At 36.5% G+C, this 25,611-nt stretch overlaps 1 protein-coding gene and 2 long non-coding RNA genes across 3 annotated transcripts; 2 read left to right on the top strand and 1 right to left on the bottom strand.

Moving 5' to 3' along the window:
• Window positions 1-7,572: 7,572 nt before the first annotated feature.
• On the top strand, window positions 7,573-8,662 carry LOC139193933 (uncharacterized). Its single transcript, XR_011578477.1, has 3 exons — window positions 7,573-7,629; window positions 7,786-7,840; window positions 8,557-8,662. It is a non-coding gene; the product is annotated as an uncharacterized lncRNA (long non-coding RNA).
• Window positions 8,663-8,816: 154 nt separating this feature from the next.
• On the top strand, window positions 8,817-9,561 carry LOC114821544 (uncharacterized). The gene is made up of 3 exons (XR_003768978.2): window positions 8,817-8,955; window positions 9,255-9,331; window positions 9,422-9,561. It is a non-coding gene; the product is annotated as an uncharacterized lncRNA (long non-coding RNA).
• Window positions 9,562-19,292: 9,731 nt separating this feature from the next.
• Window positions 19,293-21,478, bottom strand: LOC103437123 (rust resistance kinase Lr10-like). Its single transcript, XM_070812721.1, has 4 exons — window positions 20,945-21,478; window positions 20,802-20,883; window positions 20,517-20,543; window positions 19,293-20,404 (listed from the first exon to the last, which is right to left on the bottom strand). The coding sequence occupies exons 1-4, from the start codon at window positions 21,476-21,478 to the stop codon at window positions 19,293-19,295; spliced, it is 1,755 nt and encodes a 584-aa protein (XP_070668822.1).
• Between the last annotated feature and the right edge of the window lie 4,133 nt (window positions 21,479-25,611).

A 25,611-nucleotide genomic window follows, 5' to 3' on the forward strand; every position in this document is an offset into this window, starting at 1 on the left:
TTGCTACTGGTAGGGGAGTGCCTCGTACGTTGTGTCGTAGCCCTCGTTTCTAAGACTTGAATGGGGGCGCAAAACAAAGGTGAGTGGACCAAGTTCATATATACAATAACAATAAAACAGTTATCCAGATACTAACCCCCACAGTTTATATAAATAAAACTACTAGCATAATAAGTGATGGATTTAGTGAAAACCCTAGCATGCCAAAAATATTTCAAGAGACATATCGTGAAACACAAAGTATCAAATGTCTCATAAATCGTCTCGTAGCACGATGTACTACTAGTAAGATCATTGAATAAATATATATCTCCCGGCTCTATGCCAACACCGTGGTCTATGCGCCCGTAGCCAGAGATTACCAACTCCCGGCCCAATGTCTGCTCCGTGTCCCTCAGCCCGTAGCTAGGGATTATTTCTCCCGGCCTAACTGCCAACACCAAATCCTCGCCCCAGGCGGCATAGTGTCCACTAGGTACGCACAAATAGTTACGCCTCTCATAAATAACCACTTTATATTATAAAGTCATTCATCGTCTATACTATAAAGAGGGGTTTCTAAAACATGTTCTAGCATCCTATCGTCATCCATCAGATAGTCTACCAGTTCAAGGTTTTTATAGAAAATACGATATATTAAAATATAGCTCAATATCAATGTATTAAAAGCGTGAGGCGTGGGCGAAGCGTCCGAGGCGAAGCCCGGCCTAGGCGTGAGGCGAAGCCTTACAGGAATAATTTTTTTTTAAATATATATGTTTATGTATTATACATATAATTGTATAAAAAATAATACTATGTAAAATAAACATTCATTCTCAATTTTTCATTCAAATCCATAGTCATTCAAAAGATAATATCATCTAAATTCATCATTCAAAGGTAATAGTACCCAAATTCATCATTCAAAAGGTAATACAAACAAAGAAAACAATCATTCATCCAAATCTTTCCTAACTGCATGCTATTAAAGAAACAAAGTAAGAAAAAAAACAAAGTACAACACATTAAGCAAAATCTTTCCTAACTGCATGCTATTAAAGAAAAAAACAAAGTAATTCCACACAAAGGTTTGCAAATAAATAAAGAAAAAAACAAAATAATTCCACTAGAAACATCAATTCATTTCTGCCTAAACACATAAAACTTTATCACAACTCACAAGTTCTACAAGTTATAAACACCCTAAACAATAAAACCCAGCCCTACAACTAAAAGTTATACGATTCTGTTCTGCGGCTGCCTAAACAATAAAACTCTAATCTTAAATTGGGGATTTCTGGGCTTCCTGATGGTGCTGTGGCGATGGCGGTGGGGTGATCACGGTGTGGCGACGGCGGCGTGGCGACTGGGAGAGGACAACGCCTGGGGTGACAACAGTTGTGTTCTCGGCCTCTGGCACGCGGGAGAAAAAGGTGAAGAAAGGGATTCAAGCCTTCAAAGGTATGGGGTGGAATCTGTTATCTGTATTCTGTACCCAAGTCTAAAAACCCTTACCCAAACGGTGTCGTTTTGGGTTTGGGTGGGTTTTTTTTTTTTTTTTAAAAAAGGGCAGAAAGGCGCCTTGAGGCGCGCCTCCGCCACCTCGGCGTCTCCGGCGAAGCATTTCGCCTACTTCAGCAAAACAGGGGCGTTTGCCTCACCGCCCAGCCTCAAGGGCGCCCTAGGCGCGCCCCGAGGTGAGTTCTTTACAACATTGCTCAATATAGGCCAACAATTAATTCCTCACCAAAAACAAGACGATAAACAACATATTTCATACTTAACATAAAAATCAGTTCATAAACTCATAAGGCATGCATTTTATTTATGCAATTAAACTAGGAAATTATGCAAATTTTAGAAAGGGTCCACTCAAAGATACTCCTTAGCAGTAGAGTTGTACGGATAAGGATTACAAATTCCCTCACTAGCAACTTCACCTAAGCACAAAAATATAACAAATAAATAAAAGGATTTTCTAAAGGATTTGGGTTGAATGGGTTAATGTCTAATGGGTTTAGGTAAAGGGTTTTGGTTTTGGATAGGAATAAATGGGTGGTTTGGGCTTAAACCCAAACCCACACTCACACACATGCACAGTCACACACACTCACTGTACACACACACGGGGCCTGCACACACCCACTGTGCAGCCCAAAACACATCTCACACACATACACACTTACACACGCACACACTACACAAACATACACACATGCACATCATGCATACGCATGCACGGCATGCACACACACACACGGTACACACACACACACATGTAGTCCACATACACATACACACACACTCACGCACTGCACAGCCCAAAGGCCTCACACACAAGGTTGGGCCTCAAACCCTCAGTAAATAATAAAGGCCCAAAACTTTGTGGCCTTTAAAACAAATAATATAAATTAAAATTAAGAAATGGGCTGTGTTTTGTCTACGGGCCTAAAGCCCGTAGGTGTCCTAAGCGGCCTGAAGGGCCTGCGTGCTACTCGAAGGAGAAAGCCGGAGCTGCTACAGCTCCGGCCGACGGTTTTCTAGCAAACTAGGGTTCAAACTAAACACCAAAATGAAGAGGGAAGAGAGTAGAGTATTTCCATACCCTTTCTTTGCCGTGAAACGGCCGTGAGTGCTCTGAAAAACTCGTGAAGGTTACGGGTTCGCCGGAAAATATGGGTGAGTTTCCCCCGTGTCGTTCCCGTCCTCAAAACCTTGGAAGAACAACATAGTTTTCATCACACAACGTCTAGCAACCAAAATAGTAAATTAAAAAGGTAAACAAACTTACCTAGCCTGAAAAGAATGGAGGGATCCGTCGGAGGTCCCTTCTCTGAGTTCCTCGACCTTACTGCGACGGAGAATGAGAGACACGGTGCAAGGGAGATGATGATGAAGATGGTCTAAATAGAGTTTCATGCAGGATGCTTGGCAGGTCACGGTGCAGGGAGTGAAGGGAGAGAAGAGAGATCCGGTGAGAAAGAGAGAGATGTCTGAGATTGGAAAGTGTTTAGGGAAGAGAGGGAAGAGAACAGAGTCAGAGAGCTGCCACATGGTAGTTTAGGAACAATAGAGAATCTAGATCAACGACTAAGATTAAAAGAGAATAAAGGATTAAATTGATAATTTTAAAAATGTTCTAGGGGAACATAGAAATAAAATGGAAATATGGGGGTGGTTGTAACATTCCTTGCATACATGGTTGCTCGGCCATCTATTATGCAAGGAAACAGCTTGAGGAATTTGTTTCCTCTTGGTACAAGAAGGAGAAGTACTTTGAAGCTTATGAAAACTTGATTCAACCCGTCCAAGACATGAAATATTGGGAGTCATATGAAAACAAATGCATTCTTCCTCCAACTTTTAAAAGGCAGCCTAGGAGACCAAAAAAGAAGAGAAATAGGGAGGGTGATGAAATGAATTCAAGTTAAGCAAGATAGGGCAAAAAAGTGTGAAGTGTAGTATTTGCAAGGGCTTGGGACACAACAAGGCCGGATGCCCAACCACTCATCCTCTTCTAACGGCTAGAAAATGAAGAAAAAAAAAAGAGGTATAATTTTGATATTTTTTGTTGATTTTTCATTTCTTAAGTGAATTTGTTATTTGTGAAGTGTAGAATATGTGAGTGCTAATGTTTTATGGGTTCATTACTTAGGCCTCAACATTTAAGCCATCACAACCCTCTCAGTCATCACAACCATGCACTCAGGAAGCTCTACAACCTTCATCTCAACCAACTCAAGCCTCTCAAACCACTTCAAAGTCTACTGCAAGAAGTCAAAAAATGAGGAGAAATGTTCCATGATGTTGCTTTGATGCTTTAGGTTGTTTAAGGGTTCATTTTGTTATAGTTGAATATGCCCTTAGTTTTTTTGGAAACAACTTTCGGATAGATCTTTAGTGTTTTGGACAGATCTTTGGTGTTTTTGGTACTCTTATTTTGGTTTAGTTGTGTACTTATATTTTGGAAGAACACCTTGACCCAATAGTTGTTAAAGTTGTGGTATTTTGATACTTTCCTATGAATTGAAGGGTGTACAACTTGGAATATTGAACTTTGTTGTGAACCCTTGAAACTTTGTTGTGAACTTTGTTGGTAGTTTGTAGTTTAAATGATGAATTTGCAGATTTAGAATTGAAAGTTTGTTTGGAATTGAATTTGCAGATTTGGAATAGACAGTTGTGGTTTTTTCCCTATTTTATTTGATTTTTTTTTCAAAAAATTTTGGCAAGAAAAAAGGAAGGGCAGTACATAGTTATGGGTTAAAAATTTGGGCGGGAATTTTTTTTTAATTTTTAATTTCCACGTGGACCCCTTAATGACACATGGCGCACAGTCATTGTCCACATGTGCGCCACATCATAAGTTAACGGGAGACTTAACAGCCAGACTAACAGATGTATGAGACTGTCCCAAAATTAACACTTTAGGTATGACCTTGGGATGAAAAAAACTTCATGTACCAAATGTTGAAAACCACGAAACTTGAGGGTAGTAAACTGAGATTTACTCTAAATTTTAATGAAAAATCCTTCAAATAAAAGTGACAAAAGAACTTAAATTTTAATGAAAAAGACATAGTTTTAATATTAAAAAATTATAAAAAAAACTGACATTCGGGATCCGCACGTCCTCATACATATTATTTATGAAACTTACTTTACTATTTATGAAACTTAACGCACTACACTATTTAAGAAATTTACTACACTGTTTATAAAACTTACTACATTGTTTATGAAACTTAACCGTACTACATTGTTTATGAAACTTAACGGTACTACACTGTTTATGAAACTTGACGGTCGTACACTATTTATGAAACTTAACGGTACTACACTATTTATGAAACTTAATGCGCGCTGGGCACACATGTTTATGTTTTATGTTTTTTTCTTTTTGTCCTTATCATTAAATAAAGTTATTAGATGATTTTTGGTTAAAATACAAAGTTTTGAAGTCTTTTTTTTTTATTAATTTTCCTTAATTTTTAAAATGGCATCAAGAATAGTAAATGTAATCTACATGCAATCCACAAACATATACTTCATACAATACTACTATGCACTTAAACCACATAAATCCACCCTACAAAATAGGATATCGCACTTACACACATATCAACAATATGTAACCCACATAAACAACGCCGTCAGATTGAGAGCATATTTGTATTAGAAGTTCAATTTCCACATTGCATGAGTCTTAAGGATAATTGTCAAAAACACATTCAACAGAAGATATCCAAATAGATGTGATAAGTCGATTAAAATCCCATCAACAAACTGTATATGATAAAGATCTAACTATGAAAAAGCAATGTGCAATTTGATGCAAGGCAGAGAAATCAATGAAGGAGAAGAGAGATGAGGCAACTGATAGGATTTTTATCATCTGTAAAAGTAGAGATAAAAATATTTAAAATACTTGTAAGGGTACAACGTAATTGTAGTATACATGGCTCTAGCAAGACTGTTCTCCATAAGGGATTGAATGAATAATTTATATCAAACCAAATCTTAATAATTATTTGAAAACAAAATTTGTAAAAGGTTGCTTTTATGATCCAAAATATTAAATACAAATTTAATTAAAAATAATTAAATAAATTGACAAAGTAAAGAAAACAAAAGAAAATAGTTTTGATCAATTTAAGCATTAGGGTACCGCCGTCACCTTAACAATCCTAAGTAGTTCCTCCAATTACTTAGGACTTCTCCATGCATATTTTGAAGTTTAGGTTTTCCTAAAGTATGTCTTACTTGGAACCTCCAACATAGAACGTATATCTAACATGTAACTCGTCTGTGGTGTTCAGATTGAATGTGAACATGCAAAACTCATTAAGTTTTGTGAAAATCTTCTGAATAACCATGCAACCCTTAGGATGTGGCATTCATCCTAAGTGAAGTTACACATATTAACCACAAGAAGCCTTAGTCAATTTCAGGGACAGCCCTCCATCAAAATTGCATCAAACTACTTTTCCAAGTATTCTAATGATGGCCAATCATCAAAACAATTAGATAGTTTCAACCACGGTGATTAATAATTCAAAACCTGCATGCATAATATTAAAAGCAAATTGAAAAGAAACTACATATTCTTGTTAAGACTCGTGGTCTCGCCCTAGCAAGCAGAAATTAGTTACGAACAATCATAAAACAAAATATTATGAAAAACATGAATAGAAAACTCTTTGAAAATAAACTTAAATCGTCAAAAGTTCTATAAACCGAGTTCTCTAAAGTAGTGCATTCTCCCCTCCCTAATGGATAATTAGCCTTATTTATAATACTACAAAATAAAATCCTTATTAGAAAAGGTCTTCTACAAACTAGGTAACATAATAGAATAAGATAACTAGGAAATACATTCCTATTCCAACTTTGGGAAATCTGCCCAGCCGCAAAACAACCACGTTTCTAGTTCAAGACTCCAAAACAGGCCCAAATTGACTTGAATTAAACCTTAGGACATCCCAAACATAATTGCAGAAGGCCTTGAACCCAAAAGACATCATCTTGGACGCCAAAAAACCCAAATAAGCCCAAAACGTCATTATAACAGAAGTGCACGCTGCTCCTTTATTTCATTGCCATAAATAAACAGTTAGGTAGAAAATGTGAAACATTGTTACAAACAAGATAAGGAACTTGCAAACATCCTTCAATTTGAATCACTCCAAAATCCATCCGTTCGATCACGTTTTACTCCAGAGGAAGTCGAATGTCCTATATTAAAAATTTAATCCAAAGTATCAAAATTTTCACAAAATAACCAATAAATTAATACTAAGATAAGGTCAAAACATATAACACAATATCGAATCATCTGCAACCTTCTACCATCCACATTAATAATAGTCGTTGTAGCATTTGACAGTTCGAGTAAGGTTTTTTTAATTTTTTTTTCAATGACTTTTAGAATAAGGTTAATAGCACAACAGTATACCTTGATCTCCTATTCGAACAATGTAACGGGCAAATAAATGAAATATACGCTGAATGATTTGAAAGTAAAGGTTATCATCATTTTTTTCCAGAAATTATGCTAAACTTTTAAATCATTGACAATTATATCATGTCCTCATATAAGTTAGAGGCATTCACAATAAGCTAACTCCAAAGGTATCTCCATAGGAACCTTTATAAATATATGGAATCTCACCAGAAATAAAATAAATAGCAAGGAAATCTATAAGAAGCTGTATGCTTTCCGTAGTGAATATTTTTTTTTGTACAACCGGTAAATATTATTACCACAGAAATTTTACACAACAAAGGCCCACACCATATATACAAAGCAAAAGTTGACCTTACAAACTATACACCAAGGGCACGTTTGTTTGGCTTCACCAACCTGGACTGTACAGGACTAATTTTTAGTGTAATCCTCTGTTTGTTGGCTGCCAAGACTAAGTTTAATGGTATTAAGTGGGACTCGCTTTCACTAACTCCTTCATTAAGTGGTCCAAGCGAGACCTCCCAAATACGAGCGGACTAGTTAAGACCATCGTCGTCCTCCTGCTCGCTCGCTCTTTGTGTTCGTCCTACTCGCCCTACTCGTCATGCTTGTCTAGATCGTCGTGATCGCTCGACTAACTACATCGGCCACGCTCGCTCGCTCGAGCAGGCTAAGAAATCGTCAGTCTCTCTCTCACTCGTCATTTACAAATTTCATTTGTTGTTTTGATTATGTGAAATCTGGATTGCTTTGATTTTGTGAAATCTGGGTTGGTCTTATGCTTTGAAATTGCTTGTTCTTCAATGATTTTTGCTTCTGGGTATTTTATGATGTAGTTGTACGGATTTGATTTCTGCTTCTGTGAAATTGCAAATTCCATTTGCTGCCACTGTAAGTTAATTCATTTGTGTCTCTTGATTCAATCTTTGACTCTTGATACATTGTTTAGGTGGCTTTTAACCTCCTGCATAGAGCTACTTGATATTGTATCTGTCAATCTATGCGAGGTCCAAGGTTTATCTTTCTATTTACTAATTTATCTTTGGGGGGAATTTTGTCATAATGAGTTAGATAGAGGTGTTCTTAGGGCTCATTTAGCATTATAATCAATTAATAAATGGATCATATGGATCATTATTGTTCCATAAAGTAGTTAATTGGTTATCAATATCATCTGTAAGGAGTGATGTCTGGATTAAGCTTGCAGCTCTGTTCCTTTGTTTGGCAATTTTGTATGGGTTGGATGTAAGCATGAATCCTGGATTGTAAGATTATGGTGCCCTTTAACTGAAGCTTGTCATGTATTTGATTGAAATAATATGAAATAAGCACAACTAGTTGCTGATGATGATCCAATGTAGTTTTTGGGACCTAATGAGACAATGCTCTGGATAACTGAAACATTAGTACTGAAAATGAAACATGATTGAGAAAGTCTTAGAAAAACATCCTACCTTTATATATAGGTACGTCAGATAGGCACACTCTTTCTTTGGCTTTATTCTTACAGCCAATTCTCTGTTTAGAATTGATGATATTGGAGCATTGATCTCCTTAACCTCCTTTCCTTCAATGATTGGCTATATTTTCTTATGATATCATAATAGGTTTTGCAAAAGGGGTATGGATGATGGGCGTGATTGATGAGATTCGAATGCCTGTTACAGAAACAAACCGAAACCCAATATTAGTTGACACAAGGACTCGTGTGAAGGATACACTTACTGTTGAACCACAACGAAGAAATGGAAGGTATGCACCTTTATTAGCTTCTGTTTTGGGCTGATTTTTTGTTGCCAAGTTGCCATTGATGAGGAAATGCACCAGAATGAAGTCACACTTTATTATGGCAGGCTTCAATTAATGTGCTACAAGTACATTTGGGATGATATAGTTGCTGATAAATTCCCATCAGAGAAATTTTTCACTTTTTTTCCTTAAATCCTCATGGTATCTTATATGAAGAAATCAGAGAGATGGCTGCTAACTCAAGGTTCCCAGCAGAGGTTAAGTCTCTCCATTGAATTATTTGATACATTTAGTCTAGGAAATCAGGATTTTCGGGGTTTTCTATTGTTTGATGTTCCCATTATCACTATACTTGCTTCAAAAACCAATCACTTGATATTAAGGATGCATTTTTTTAGTAATTTGTTTTGTTTATTAGTTCATAAACAAAATTGTGTGACATAGATTTTTCAGATAATTACCACTGATGACATAGGTGAAAAAATTGTTTCATAAACAAAATTTGTTTTGTTTATTAGTAATTTGTATAGGTAAACAATTTCTCTTGGTTGTGCAGACCCTTGATGACATAGTGAGATACTACAGAAACACATGTAGCATGCTGCCCTCTACACATGACCAGCTGCTATTGAGGTGAGTATAAAATTTATACACGAGATCTTTTACATTTGCTTGGTCACAATAACTTTTGGGAAGATACTGATATGACTATTTTTGAGTCAGATATGAGTTATAGAAAGATCATTCGTTACTTGGTGAAGATGAGTTTGCATACGACTCTGATTGGGTCAAGAATCAAATACAGGGTTGTCTTGAGTTCTGGTTAGGAGAGCGAGAAGCAAGTTACACTCTTAAGGATGAGGAATGGAAATGCAGGTTCTGTCAATATTCTTCTGTTTGCCCCGCTAGAAGTGCAGAGTCTGCAAACTATACTAATACACCAAGTTAGAGAAAAGCAGTAGCATTGGTGATGTTTCAATCAACATCGTCAGTAGGCCTCGTTTGGCACGCCGTATAAAGCATCGGATAGGATAAATAATACGGGAGTAGTTGTTTGGTGCACTCTCGTACTAAATAAGCACCCGCTTAATTATCCGGCCCATCAAATTTTATACGGTTGACACCGTACTATTAAAACAGCCCAAAAGCTCGGGATAATTAGTCGGGGCGTTGTCCTCTCCAACTTCACGAAGCCGCCGTTAACGACTTCTCAAAGTGGGCCTTCGAGCAATTCCTCGACGAGTTTTCCACCCTAGGCGCCACTCCTCTGCAGTCATTCTCCGACTAATTTCCCGTCTCGTCCGACGGAAAGCACATAGAGGAACAAAGAAGAGAGTGAGAGAAAGACAAAAGGAGACCAGTAGCAAAATAACATATTCCACAGGGATATATAGAAAGGGGCGGATGGAAGCTAAGGAATTCGCCAACTGGAGGCGTCACTCAGCTCTTCCCCTCCTCCAAATCGAATTTTGTCAATGCTTTTCCCCAACCTAATGCCCAAAATCAGTCAGCCCCATTTTTCTCTCCGATGAGTGTTCTTGGTTTGTTGAAAAAAAGGTGTCCTTCGTGAATTTCCTTCCAATTGTTTTTTAGGACAAATAGAAAACAAATTCCTTTGTGTGAATTTTCTTGGTTTGTGGTGTGTTTTTTTGCTGGGTTGATTTGTAGCTAAAAAAAAAGGGAAGGATTGGGAAAAAAACGATGAGAATTTGAAAGGTGGGTTTTGTTGGGTTTCTTGTTGCTACCTTTGTGGTGGGGTTTAGTTCAAGGGAGCAGACGGGGAAGAAGAATAAGGGATAGAAAGGGAGGGAGTGAGTTTGGGGGGGGGTGCGGCGGAGAGATCTGGAACAAGAGAGATGATTTCAGTTTTTTTTTTTTTAATTTAATTTTAAGTTTGATTCCTTCTATCCGATATAATACCAAACACAGTATAAATAATACGGTCATTAGTCCGATACTGCACCAAACGCCCGACTAATTTAGTCAGTACTATCCGATGACTATTTATCCTATCCGGCAGAAATAGTCAGTACAGTCCGAGCTGCCAAACGAGGCCAGTGTACAAAGAAGCACAATTCTTGGAGTTGCTTCTTTGGGGTAATTGCTGTGTTGGTTGTGCCATGAATGTATCGTAGCCGTTGTTTGATTCAATTGTTGTAACTTATTCTTTGGATGAAATCATTAAACAGGAGTTGTAAATTCAATTGTTTTGTATTGAAAGCTACGCTCAAAGTGCAAAGGATGTCTCTCTATCAAATTTAGCAAAGTCAGATAGTGATGTTACAATAGTATGTTAACATTAGGATGAATGAATATGGTATTATTCATGGATTTTGGGAGGCTGTGAAGAAGAAATCAAAATTTTCTTCCTCCAAATTTGTGGTCTGATAAGTTTGAGTTTTTAACAATTTTGGGTTGCTGAATGTTTATAGATTTCTCAATTATAGAGGCTTAAAGGGATTTTAGACCAAAAAGTGAGAATGTTTGATGTACTGATTCTAAATTCCTAAGTTGTAGGAAAGCGCTGTTTGTTTTTGCAAATTGCAATGCTACAATGCACAAAAACTCAATATTTTCTTTCGTTTCCAAGCAATTGTTGTTGAGTTTAATGTATTATCATTTGATTTGACTGTGGGTATTTTGCAGTTGAGTTGGATGTAATTCTATCGTTAAAATTTGTAATTTTACTATTTTTCATTATCCTGGTTTTTAGTCTGACACTGCACCAAACGCTTCACTAAGTTAGTCCACCTTAGTCTATTCTAAGCCAGTCCAGCTTAGTCCCTGAAGCTAGTCCAGTCCGAGATAATCCGGTGCAACAAACGGGCCTAAAAAGGGCTAAGGCCCAAAAATAAAAGTACACTGAAAGAAAACCATAGTCTTCTGCTACATACGCCACTGCAGCACCACCGAGCAGCAGGAACCAAGTACAACAACAAGAGCCAAAATTCCGACCAATTAACGCCTCAAAGATGGGAGGAAGGAAGACCCCATAATCGATCAATGAAACCATATCCGAACCCAGCCACCAAGTAGAAAAAAAAAATGAAGCTTGTGAGATTCCCGCAAACGACACTGCCAATAAAGGCAGACCGAGAAAAGGAGATGGTGCAGACACCCGAGTTGATAAGCATACCGAAGCTCTACACACCTTCTCAATTGACTGCGACAAATCATTGTTAAAAGTGACTGCATATCGAACTTGGGAAGAAATTGGTGAAAGACGGAGCCAAGTCAAAGATAGAGGAGATCAGATTTGTGGGGGATGGACGAGGGACATGAAGGTTGAGGGATGTATCTGAGGACATAATTGAGTAGGAACGATGGCAATAAGGGTGCATAGGTCATACTGATCAGGATGGATAACAAAGGGAAAACAGTAACAGAAAAGAATGAAGAGAAAAACAAAAAGGAGAAGGAAATGCCTACTAGGTTGGCGGCTGAATGAAAAATCAAGATGGGAAACCGCACACAAAAGGTGAGAAGAAGTCTCAGTTAAAGAAAGACTCTCACAAACACGGGAGAGAAGTCTGTGCATAAACCAACAAAGATATCAGATATCAGTTGGGCATAGAAACCTTGATTGTACATCTCAAATTCCACTTTCCAGAACTTCTGTCAATTATGAATGTCACCATAATCTGGCATTCAGGGAAAAAGTGTACAAATTGTCGATGGGTTGGCGATACCTAAGTTAGTTTCTTTGAAAAAAGTGAGTGTTTAGGGTTTTTTTGTATATAGAAATGCTTAACCTTTTGGCGGAGAAGTGGGGTATTTGTAGAGGAGGTAGCCAATCATAAGGGTTGAATTTAGTGAGAATATTCTCTAAGATATTGGAATTACTTAGTTGATAGGGTTTATCTTCAATTGGGAGTGTGTTAATAATAGGATTTAGGAATAATCCTATCATTAAATATCTTTGACTTTTTTCACGAGCAGTGGTGCTCTGAACAGTCATCGTCTATTACCTACATGGCCTTGGATGCTGAGCTGCGCATAGAATGCATTGCTCATTTAATAAGGGCAATCTTGTCTTTTTCAGTTGAAAGCACACATGTCGTCTCTAAGAATTTTGGGATTATTTTTTACCCTACACAAATCATTCTCACCACATCCAGAATTAGCCTTCAAATAACTCCATATTACACTGACAAGCGTACTAGGAATGACCGTAATCCCATCATCCACTTTAGGAGAGTTTTTCTTAATCAACCATTGGGGTATAATATTTAATTATTTATATGGAACAACCTCTTTTACAAAGTAAAAGTAAGCTGTCTACGTTAGACATTCACCTCGACTTTTACAAAATGAGAAGCCTTGTTGGGTAGAGGTGGCTATATTTTTTTTACTTAGCAAAGCACTCATTTTTTAGAGGACTTGGATTCTCTGCCCTCCAATTTTGGTACCCTCTATGTGCCCTCCTTTTTTTGTGGTCACGGTTAAGCCACGTTAACATTTTATATTAATATTTCTTTTTGTTTTATTATTTTTATAAAAAAACAATATAAAATATTAACGTGGCTTAACCGTGACCACACAAAACAGGAGGGCATGGAGAAGGCACCGAAGGGCAGAGAATCCAAGTCCTTTTTTAGAATCGTTTGAATAGACATTCAACAGTTTCAAAAGATTAATGTCTAGGTTCATCTTTTGGGAAAACGTCCAATTTTTTTATATTAAAATACGTCCAAATTAGGATTATTTTATTCAATAATTATTTCTTTAATGTTAAGATTAACTATAAAAGTTAAATTTCTTCAGAATTCACTCTTTAATTATTATTATTATTATTTTGTTAGATCTTATTCTTCTTCATGCTCTAAACACCATTCATAGATTTTATTTTCAATTTGTATAATCAATCTATATCACAGATTCATTGTACTTATCTACCATAGATGAGTTATGCCACTCAAGGAGACTAGAAAATAGTATAAAAAGTTACAAGAGCATCTGTAATGAAATATGTAAAATGTCTTTAAATTGACATGCCACCCACTTTGGCATTCAACTTGGTAAATTTTTATGCACATGCTTTTGTTGGGTTAAATAGTGTTTGCTTTGATATCGTTTTTTTTTTTTACAAATGATACTGTTAGTGTATTCAATTGTTAAGTTGTTTGGAGAAAAAAAATCAATGAGATCAAATTCGCATCAATACTGTCAGTGTGTTAAATCACTACACAAATACTGTTAGTTGGCAGCCTCTAATAGTAACATGCATGTAATTATCATTTCTCTTGGAACAATGAAAGAAATTGAGTTATTTATTTTTAAAAAAAGGAATTGACTCATTTATTTTGAATTGACTAATTTATTTTTTATTGACATGCATACTTCATGGGTCAATAGAGAGATGGTAAGGCCATCTCCAATCGAACGAGGGCCATAAGGCTTGTTTTAGTCATCAGGCTCACCAAGATATTAATATTTTAATTAACAGTATATGGCCATATTTGCCTTCATCTCCCAACCGAGGGCCAAAGGGTCATAGGCTCGTTTTAGCCTTGTCACAAAAAACCGTCTCCAACAAATGGCCAAAGGGCCATAGGGTCAAACATAATTTATTATTTAAATTTAATGTTATTTATTGTTGTTTCATATTGTTTAATGTTGTTTCATGTTACTTAATTTAATTTAATGTTGTATAATGGCTTAGGAAGTTATAGGACAAAAATAGAATTAAAAAAAAATATTATAAATTTTGTAAAAAAAAAGCCTACCATTCCTATCGGATATAACTGACATGAATAAATGCAATGTTGTCGGTTATATCTGACAGGAATAATGAAAATCCAACCCCACCCATGGCTGGTTGGCTGGCTGGATTGAGCTAGCCGGTTGGCCCTTTAGCCCTTTCAGATTCTGTGGGGCCCACAAGCCCTCTGGCCTAGCTCTCGGTTGGAGACGGTTTTCGGGCTATTTTCAGCCCTCTGACCTTCTAGACCCTTCGGTTGGAGATGGTCTAATACCCTTTGCAGGCCAATGGTAGACCCCACCTTGGACATCTTTGTTTTGTCTGGAAGATCTTGCATCGTTCAACTAATAAAGACTTTGGAGCGAAACCTCATGAAAAGCAAGAGAAAAACTACGATTTACACTTTGTAGAAAATTCATTGGCTTCCATTTTTTTTCTATACAAATCTACATTATGGGAAGAGAAAAAGCTTGAACTCGAGATGCAGTAAAATGAAGAAAAAAAATTTAATTATCAAAACAATTCAGCGCTTACCAACATTTTTTTATTTTTTTATTTTGGTGAAGGTATATAAATTAATTAAACTTGTATTAGTTTTATCAATTCTTTCTTGATTTGCTTCATTATTGTTATGTTTTTGTTAATAATTCTTTAACCTTAAGACTTATTTCAGCATTCTGAAAGGATTTGACTAGACCGATCTATAGATGAGTAATGTAACTCAACCTAAAGTGATTACTCCGCAAGAAAAGCAAATTCTCGCTAACAATTCATCATTCCAACCCACCACGTGCAATTATTGATCTCAACATTTAAAATTACTGAAGAAGAAAAAGAAAAATGTTGCAACACATTGATTTGCATGGGAAACTGAGAACCTAGAAACTTTGAAGGATCATAACTAAACAAAAAATGGCAAACTCTTTCATTCTTTTTCTGGTAAATAATAAAAAAAAAAGAACAATTCTATAAGGTTGAATAAAAATTTGATTAATCATTTGATATAATTGCTATGCTTAGTGTGTGACTCGTTGGTTTTTTTAGGGTTGGGATTCAAAAAAATGGACAGCCCATAGTACAAACTGATAACTATAGAACTAATAACCAACTACTAAACACAATCGTCCCAACGGGGAGATTTACAATCACAAGGTCAGTCTACAAGAAACTGGCAGAGCTTTAGCCATTGGGCAATCCAACCGATTCCAACCCTCTGGACCCTTCGATTGGAGATGGTCTAATACCCTTTGCAGGCCAATGGTAGACCCCACTTCACTTGGACATCTTTGTTTTGACTGGAAGATCTTGAATCGTTCAACTAATAAAGACTTTGGAGCGAAATGATAGGATTAAAAGCACACTACAAAGTAGCACACAAATGTCCTATTGATTTTCCTTATTAACACTAAGATTTGTCAATTGTAGCATATGAAAATAAGGGTCTTTCCTGCAGAAGATTGTTTTATCTAACTACCTAAAATGTCACAAAAATTGGGTTGTTGTCCCTACTGACCAGCCACCGAAACATAATTATTAGACCGACTTATACTTATCTAAAGTCTACAAAATTTTATATGCAAATACTAGACACACATAGCTACACTCACACAAATGTTTGGGATTTTTGGAGTTGATTTGCTATTTAAATTAAATTGAACAAAAACAGGACAGAAACAAATTTTAACTAGTTCACAAATTAAGAAAAACGAGTTAGGGGAATTGCTATCCACCACCAAATAATCATGCAAACATGTTATGTTTCATTCAAATTCCTTTTATTTCCGGATGAAGATGCTCAAGTTGGCTCAATGTTAGAACTCAATCTATTACTCTTTCTTACGTAGTATGTTAAGAGAATGGCGTTTTCAACTTAACTTAGTTCCTAGCATGCAATCTAGAATGACGTGTTCATAGATTTAATAAGAAGAAATCATTAAGAACGAAAAGAGTTTGAGTCATCACAAGGCATCGTAAGTACTAGCGTTGTCTTACTTATCCTAGAAATTGGTTCACATGTTAATCGCAATTAACAAGTACTACTCTAGAACATATGTAGGTCCTCATTCGACAAGGGCAGGCACACACATATTCATAGCATTAGAATCCTAGATATGCTTACTAAGTATGCATCCATAGAAAACAAATAAAGAATTCATCAATGAGACAAGTAGTGAACCAATTTTCATCAATTCATAAAAGTAATTCAAACGAAATGTCATAACAAACTTGCAATCATATTTGGGGCTTCAAAACAGCCCCTAACTTCTAAAAATTTAGTTACACATAGTTCTCAAATTAAACCAAAAGAAAGACATGAGTTTGAGAAGATAAAACCGAAAAAAGAGAATGTCAAGATTTCCTCCTTTCTTTCCTTCCTTCCTCAACGCAGCAGCCTTGCCTTTTTTTCTTCCTTTCCTTCTTTTTTTTCTATCTTTTTTTTCTCAAAAAAAAACTCCTATTTTGCCGCTGCAACCTGCAGCCTTTATGCCCATGCTTGCTGCCCCATTTCTGCTCCATAACTCACCCCACTAACAGCCATTTAGTGATGACAATAAGTAAGAGGAAATGGTAAAATAATTGTAACTCTTTGGGCCACCTTTATGCCAATTACTCCCACTTAATCCTCATCTTTAATTCCATTTCATCTGATATTTGAATAGGTGTCAGCGGGCTTGTTCTTGGCTGCATCAGTTTTGGCTGCTAGTTTTATTGGATTTATTGCCTTCAATGCAGTTACAAACTGCTCAGCGTCTTGGAAACCTTTCAGTGTTAAAATGGACATAACTTCTTCTAGAAAAATGATATTAAAAATACGCGAAATTCTCCAGAAAATAGACATCCGTAGTTTTCCAAGAATATAAGGCTCATTCTCTAATTCATTCTGAGCTGTTCGCAACTTAATTCCAAAATCAGCTGATCAGGACAGGCAGTTTTGACAAATTTGTTACTTAAAATCCCACTTGTGCTATTTTTCTTTTATTTGCTTGACAAATCATACAAACCACAAAAAGAAAGTAAATAGCTCAAAAATATAAGGAACTAACTAAGAAAAGACAAGTGAATTTGATATAAAATATATAAAAATATGAGCTTATCACAAAATCTCATGGAAAGCAAGAGAAAAACTACGATCTACACTTTGTTGAAAATTCGTTGGCTTCCATTTTTTTTCTATACAAATCTACATTACGGGAAGAGAAAAAGCTTGAACTCGAGACACAGTAAAATGAAGAAAAAAATTTAATTATCAAAACAATTCAACACTTATCAATAGTTTTCTTTCTAGTAGTTTATTTATTTCTTCATATCAATCAATGTGCAACCAACATTTTTTTTTAATTTTATTTTGGTGAAGGTATATAAATTAATTAAACTTTGATTTGTTTTATCAATTCTTTCTTGATTTGCTTCATTATTGTTATGTTTTTGTTAATAATTTTTTAACCTTGAGACTTTTTCAGCATTCTGGAAGGACGTGACTAGACCGATCTATAGATGAGTAATGTAACTCAACCTAAAGTGATTATTCCGCAAGAAAAGCAAATTCTCGCTAACAATTCATCATTCTAACCCATCACGTGCAATTATTGATGTCAACATTTAAAATTACTGAAGAAGAAAAAGAAAAATGTTGCAACACATTGATTTGCATGGGAAACTAAGAACCTAGAAACTTTGAAGGATCATAACTAAGCAAGTGTGGTAACAATATATATGTCTATGGAAGCTAGTTAAGAACTCTGGTGTAAAAACTCGAGTAAGATTTTTGCATAAAAGTTTTTGTGGAAAAGTGATGCATATTGGCCAACCATTGGTTTCAAGTGAAAAACCAAGCAATCCAACCGATTCCAACCCTCTAGACCCTGCGGTTGGAGATGGTCTAATACCCTTTGCAGGCCAATGGTAGACCCCACTTCACTTGGACATCTTTGTTTTGACTGCAAGATCTTGAATCGTTCAACTAATAAACACTTTGGAGCGAAACCTCATGGAAAGCAAGAGAAAAACTACGATCTACACTTTGTAGAAAATTCGTTGGCTTCCATTTTTTTTTTTTCTATACAAATCTACATTATGGGAAGAGAAAAAGCTTGAACTTGAGACGCAAGAAAATGAAAAAAAAAATTTAATTATCAAAACAATTCAAGCTTATCAATAGTTTTCTTTCTAGTAGTTTATTTATTTCTTCATATCAATAAATGTGCAACCAACATTTTTTTTTATTTTTTATTTTGGTGAAGGTATATAAATTAATTAAACTTTGATTTGTTTTATCAATTCTTTCTTGATTTGCTTCATTATTGTTATGTTTTTGTTAATAATTTTTTTAACCTTGAGACTTATTTTAGCATTCTGGAAGGATGTGACTAGACCGATCTATAGATGAGTAATGTAACTCAACCTAAAGTGATTATTCCGCAAGAAAAGCAAATTCTCGCTAACAATTCATCATTCCAACCCACCACGTGCAATTATTGATCTCAACATTTAAAATTACTGAAGAAGAAAAAGAAAAATGTGGCAACACATTAATTTGCATGGGAAACTGAGAACCTAGAAACTTTGAAGGATCATAACTAACCAAGTATGGTAACAATATATATGTCCATGGAAGCTAGTTAAGAACTCTAGTGTAAAAACTTGAGTAAGATTTTTGCATAAAAGTTTTTGTGGAAAAGTGATGCATATTGGCCAGCCATTGGTTTCAAGTGAAAAAACCAAGCAATCCAACCCATTCCAACGTACCTGGACTGTACTGACGTAGTCATACAAACACCTCAAGCTATCGAGTACATGATGGTACTTAGGTACAATGGGTACACTTCTCATGAGTTCTTATTTACATACATAAGTGTGCGCGCACATATCTGTCTATATATCTAATTAGATATGTTACTCTAATTCAGCAATAGCTTCTAACTGAATTTTTAGATTTCTTGCAGGTGTAGTTGCATTTGTTCGTGCAGGACCTGTAGATGCAAAAGGATTGGGAGGCATGGTTAAGATTTCTCCTCCTTCCAGCATTTGAACAACTTCTTTCATGGAAGGACGACCCGCTGGCTGCCACTGGATGCACCAGAGCCCTACAATTGCGAGTTTCTTTGGAGTTTTACCATCTCCATCCTCCCCGAGATGGATTCTTAGGTCCTCTCCTTCTTCTAGAAGATTATAGATCCATTCTGGATAGTAAATTTCAGTTGGGATTGCTGAGGTTGGATCAATATTCTTCCTTCCCCCTACCATCTCAAGCAGCAGCATTCCAAAACTATAGACGTCCGACTTATAGGACACATTTCCGAAGTTCCTGGAGAACACTTCAGGTGCAATGTAGCCCATAGTCCCTCTAGCTATAGTCATGGACACTATGCTTTGATCCTTAGAACACAACTTGGCCAAACCAAAATCAGAAATTTTTGGAGTGAAATTGTCGTCTAATAAAACATTATGAGGCTTGATGTCGAAATGGAGGATTCGTTGATCACATTCCTGATGAAGATAATAAATTCCCTTGGCTACAGCAAGAGCAATATCTTGCAACTTGTCCCAACCAAGAAAACGATTGTTATTGTCTGCCGATGAAATGAAATAGTGCAGTGAACCATTGGCGAAGAACTCATAAACGAGAGCTCCGTTAAATCGATCAGCACAGAAACTAACCAAACGAACCACGTTGACATGGTGGATACGTCCCATCATTCCAACTTCCTTTATGAAATCTTCCCCGTTTCTGTTGGAACTATTGAGAACTTTTACAGCGACAAAGCATTCAGAAGAAAGCTTTCCTTTGAAAACAGTTCCATAGGCTCCTTGGCCTAACTTGTCCTGGAATTGGTTTGTGATCCTCTTAATGTCCGCGTAGGAATACCTGCTTGGTTTGTGAGCTTTGTAATCTTCTAAAAACTTGTCAATCTTTAATTGGCTCTCCTTTTCTTTTCGATTAGAACTATAGACACGATAGGCTGCAACAACCAGTACTAATACAGCAAATGATCCCAGGGATGCACCTGCACATTAATTAAACAAATCATCGAGTAAATTATAGTATTCCCGACATGGTCTAAATAGACATGAATTCCTTGTTGCACCTGAAAGAAAATAATCAGTTAGACAACTCACATGTTGCCACTAATTTTCTTGTTGCACCTGAAAACAAAGAATTGAAATTAAGTAAATAGTTTGCAGGGCTAATTGAGCTCATATTCTGGATGGAAGAAAACAAATGAATTTCTCATGACTGTTTGCACGCAGTTAATTCAAATCCATGTCAAATGTGTTGCATCTAGTTATTTGAAATACAAAACTCAATATATGTAAGTAGAATATATTTCAATAAATATTTTTCTAGATAAGTAGAATATATATGTAAAACGAAATCAACACTAAATATATATGCAGCCTTACTGGCTTTCTTCAAGTAAACGCATTCAATTTCTGCGTACCCGGCGGCGTACAATTCTACAACTGTTGCCTTCCGCTTCACATTCTGCACAATTTGGTTTATCCCATTTGAAAAGAGGATCACCATTCGCGCCCGCACTTGGAACCGACAAAACATCGTACATCTTTGTACAGGACTCGAGGGCCAGCGAGTCCCAAAGAAAATAGTCAGATGAAAGGGCATACACTCTGTAGCCAGGGCCACCTATGCAGGGAACTGGTGTGTCTAATTCTCTTTCAACAGGACAGTGGAATAAGGTATAGTTTCTGGTAAAAAAGGGGAGGAAGTAGAATTGAGAGGCTGTCAATGGCATGTTGATGTTGTCAACTTCTAAAGGCTTTAGTAGCAGGCAATTATACGGTTTATGGACTTGGACTTCCTGATTTTTGTAATCTATGCGTTTCACCAAGAATTTCATCACTACCACTCGGTGCTCCTGTCCGCCGTCACCCTCATTCGCATGGCAATCAGTTGGCCGACCACAGTGATGTCTGCGGTGAAACGGGAAATGGATAGCCTTGCCATGATTGCCGCATTCGGACTCCGTGCACGTATACGCATTTTGGGTTGCTCTGAGAATTGTAAACAAAGCAATTAAGAATATGCGAGGCCAAGAGATATCGAGCTCTTGCTGCTGCATTTCTGAGGTTTTTCCCATGGATTTCTTCTAAGCAATGGTAGGTCTATGTAAATAGAGAGTATTTTTTATTAAGTTCAGCTTCACGGAAGATGTTCTTACAAAAACTAACAACCAAAGATTCAATTAATTACACAAGAATTACTCGGAAAGCAAGCACAACTGCAGTTTCATCGAAGGTGCTCTTACAAAAACTAATTATTGTTCAACACAAAAGACTTTGTAGAGCACTTGACCATAAAAAAGCAATTGATCGATCGGGTCTCAATCAAAGACTCATTCACAATTAATTATTGTTGTGTCCTGTCCTGTCCTCTGTGTGGTTCCATTCACGGTTACCTCAAGGACCGCGTCTAAAAAATGCGACTTTATATGGAATTTATGTCACCTTATATTTTTGCACATTACTTTATAATATTAGCACGAAAATTAGCATTAAATTGTAAACGAGCAGAGAATCTATGAAGAGTTTCATTTCGAGAGAGTCTCATTAGACCATCTCCAAAGGAGATGTAAAAAATGTCACTAGACATATAATAGTAACAAATGACGTACCAGTTACTCCAACCGAGATATCAAAGCTAAAATGGAAAATATGGCTAGCTGTAGACAAAGATATGTCAAATTTGAAGTTGCCTTCAAATATGGTTTTTGTTATTTTCAAAGGCATTCTTCTTGTCTCACCTTTTTTTTTTTTTAGTACATCGATACTTTTACACTAGGGAGATGAGGAGTTCGGTTAAGCCACACAATGGGCAGCCTAATTTGGTATCGAATTCGTCATCCACGAGATTCTAAGACTTCTCACTTCTAAGTAAAGAGGAATACCACAAAACCGTAATACTGAATAGCTACTTGTCTTACCTTAAATGTTAGCATATTTAAATATTATTTTATTATTTTAAACCGATAACAACTCAACTTTCATTATTTTTGTTTAAAAAAACATAAATGAAGTAATAAATTTTGGCATATTAGGTGGAAGAAAAATATTAACAATATGTCAAATTATCAAGTCAACCATCAAATTAAAATTTAATATTTTAAATTTGACATTTTTTTTTGAGAAATGCTTTCTCATTATTTATTGTTTTGGTAAAATACCTAGTTCCACAGCGGAAATTACCTTTTCTGTTGTAAAATCGATGGTGTGTGCAGTGGAATAAACAAATAAGACACAATATTTACGAGGTTCCTCTACAGTCAGTGTGACTGGAGTACGTCCTCGGGGCAGCAGCAATGCTTTTATTTATAATCTGAAGTAATAAGATTACAAAGATAACTCCCCTCTCTCTTTTCTCCCTTTCTGCCGTGAGCCTTGTGGCTTCTCACTTCTTCCTCTCTTCTTCCTTTTATCACCACATTTTAAACACTTGTAATGCTCTATTTATAGAGCAAACATTTTGAAAGCAAACAAAACACTATTAAACTTTTGAAAGGTTTACTATATGCATGTGGGCATACATACCCACTATTTACAACACTCCCCCTTGGATACCCACATAAGTCTTTAATTAACTTGTTAAAATCTTGATCTGTTTTTAATGCTCCCCTTGATAAGTATCTCCCCCTAATTTCAAATCATTTAGGCTGATCGTTGATCATTCTGTTTCAGTCTCTTAGTAAGAAGAGTTGCCGAAAGAGGTGCTTTACTTGTTGTTAACTTTCCACGGGCTTGTTCTAGAACTAGGCTGGAGGGTCTTCTACTAGACTTCCTACAAAGGTCTGAATTTACTTCTTTTATCTGGAGCTAAATTTAATTCAAGGGTGGTGGACACTTGATCTTGAATCAAACTTGTGATTTCTTCAAGGACCTTCGAGACTTGATCTTGAATGAAGTTGTACCGTGGGGAGCTTCACATGGCAAGTGATCTTCGGCTTTGTCGGGGATGAATCAGCACATGTTTATTGCGCTTGTCTCCACATACTTCAATGTATCATTTTCACTTGCCTTACTTGTTCCCCTTGCTTAAGTAGTATTTTCCCTGGTTTTCCCCATGCATGTGTGGCATATTCTCCTATAGTATTTGCTCTCTGATGCAGGAGTGGAATGCAACCCTTACATTTGGATGGTTCATCACTTCTTGGTGACTGGAGACCCAACTCCAACAACAGTTGAAGATGACTACTCGAGAGCAATACTAGGTAAGCAATCAGGAAAGGTTACAGGCAGTCAGTTCCTTACCGGAAGTTTGAATGGAGGTTCCGACATATTGCTTTCTTTATCCTTGTCTTTGCAGGTAAGAACAAGGACAAAGGAAAGGACAGGGAGATTGCATGATATGAGATACTTTTGCTCTCATCCCTGATGATATGAGATATTCTTGCTCTGGTGTGACTTGTTTTAAAGAGGTATTCTCGGAGAGGAAGAAAATTGAGTATTTCGAGATGCTGTGTTGAAAATGTATTCTCGGAGATGAGGAAGAGTTGGACATTCTTGCAAGTCTGCCTTGTTATGGAGAACGGAGGTCAACATATATAGAGATTTCCCCAATAGCAGGTAGTGGTGTGGATGTGGCTTTGTCATCCACGCTTGTTGGCAACATTGTTCTAGTTGGAATAGTAAGATTTACACGTTTTCAACTTTGTCAAAGATCTTTGACAAAGTTGCACGCGATATCAAAAAAGGCTGAGATTGCATTTGAAAATGCCAACGAACTTTATTCAGGAAAATCTGGTTTTTGAAATTCGGAAAGTGGTGCCTCTTCGATCTCTGAACAAGTGGCTCTGCTACCTCTTCTTTTATAAAGACATCAATTGTGTTCAAGAGTATAAAGTTGCTGCCTGTAGAAATTTTCCCCTTCTTGCACTTCTGAAATTTTATTTGACCTCATTTTTCCTTCATCATTTCTGAAAATGACTTGCCCATCTAACATTTGCTTAGATTTGAGTCTTAGGAGTGATACGGACGAGCATCGTCAAGATAATATATGGCGTCCGTCCTTCTTATCTTCTAATGGTCCTCTTATAATTGGGGACTCTGTGGTGAAAAATAGCATAACCGTTATTGTGGTAGCTAGGAATCTTCTCACTCCAAAGGATAACAGAATCCTTTTAAAACGGTCTAATGAGTTGGCCGTTCAAGACTCCTTGGCTCTCAGTGTTCAGTGTGCTGGCTTTGTTTCCAATATGGGGCAACGCCTACTTGCTCAAACTCACCAAGTTGAATCATTGATGGCTGAGGTGGCAAGTCTTAAACAAGAGATCTGAGGGCTCAAGCATGAGAATAGAGTGTTACACGTGCTTGCAAATAATTACTCGACGAACATGAAAAGAAAGCTAGACTAGCTGCAAGAATCCGAAAGTCGGATTCAAAGTGATCACCAGAGGTTCGTTGCTAGATTCTAAAAGCAACTGATGCATTCCCCTTCTGGTGTTTTGCCAAGTACTGGGGTGCCACATGATCAATCTCTAATGCCTTCTCCTTCTAGGGTACTTTCGAGTATTGAGGCTTCACATAAGCAACCTTTGTGAATGCTTCATCCTGGTTGTTTGTTTTAACTCATGTGTATGTATATATCTGTAATTTCTCGGAGATATTAATAGATAAGCTTTATTTCATTCAGTGTATTGTGCTAAATACAATAAAGCATATACTTCACCAAGATGTGGTACTTCTGGACCAAATATCAATTTATCTTTACCCTCACGAAGATAAATGATCTTTCTTAGTGTCTACATCATTTGAGTATTCAACTCATAATCTTCAATCCATATGGTTCTTTTAATATTATAAACATCATGGATAAGATTCGTGTTGGTAAATTGTTCGATCTGCAGTCCGAGACAATATTTCTCTCAACACTTTATAATCTTTCTTGACTCTTTAGGAGTCTCAATTTAATATCATCAACTCTTCAGGAATTCTAATTTAATGTCATTAACTTTTGCAAGAGATTTTAGTATGTTGCAACAATATCATAATGATAGTACTCACTAAGGAAATTTATATCATCCATTAGTATTGAGTACATAATTCATGTTTTACCCTTCCGGGGCTTACTTCAAGCAATTTGAATCATTCAAGGATTTTCTACACTTCATGACATATTTTTCTTTGGAATTTGTACAAAGCAACTTGCTCCCATGTATAATTGGGGGATTTACTTATAGAGATATGATGTGGCTGACTCACA

The sequence above is a fragment of the Malus domestica genome, chromosome 02 (genome assembly GCF_042453785.1).
Source record: "Malus domestica chromosome 02, GDT2T_hap1".
In the NCBI taxonomy this organism is placed as follows: Eukaryota; Viridiplantae; Streptophyta; class Magnoliopsida; order Rosales; family Rosaceae; genus Malus; species Malus domestica.

What these genes read in the sequence shown, in the direction of transcription:
- LOC103437123 (XM_070812721.1), bottom strand. Translation starts at nt 21,478, where the DNA reads ATGCAGCAGCAAGAGCTCGATATCTCTTGGCCTCGCATATTCTTAATT. An exon ending in AGATGTACGATGTTTTGTCG is followed by an intron (nt 20,884 to 20,944) that starts GTTCCAAGTGCG and finishes CAAATTGTGCAG; the next exon opens with AATGTGAAGCGGAAGGCAAC. An exon ending in AAGAAAATTAGTGGCAACAT is followed by an intron (nt 20,405 to 20,516) that starts GTGAGTTGTCTA and finishes ATTAATGTGCAG; the next exon opens with GTGCATCCCTGGGATCATTT.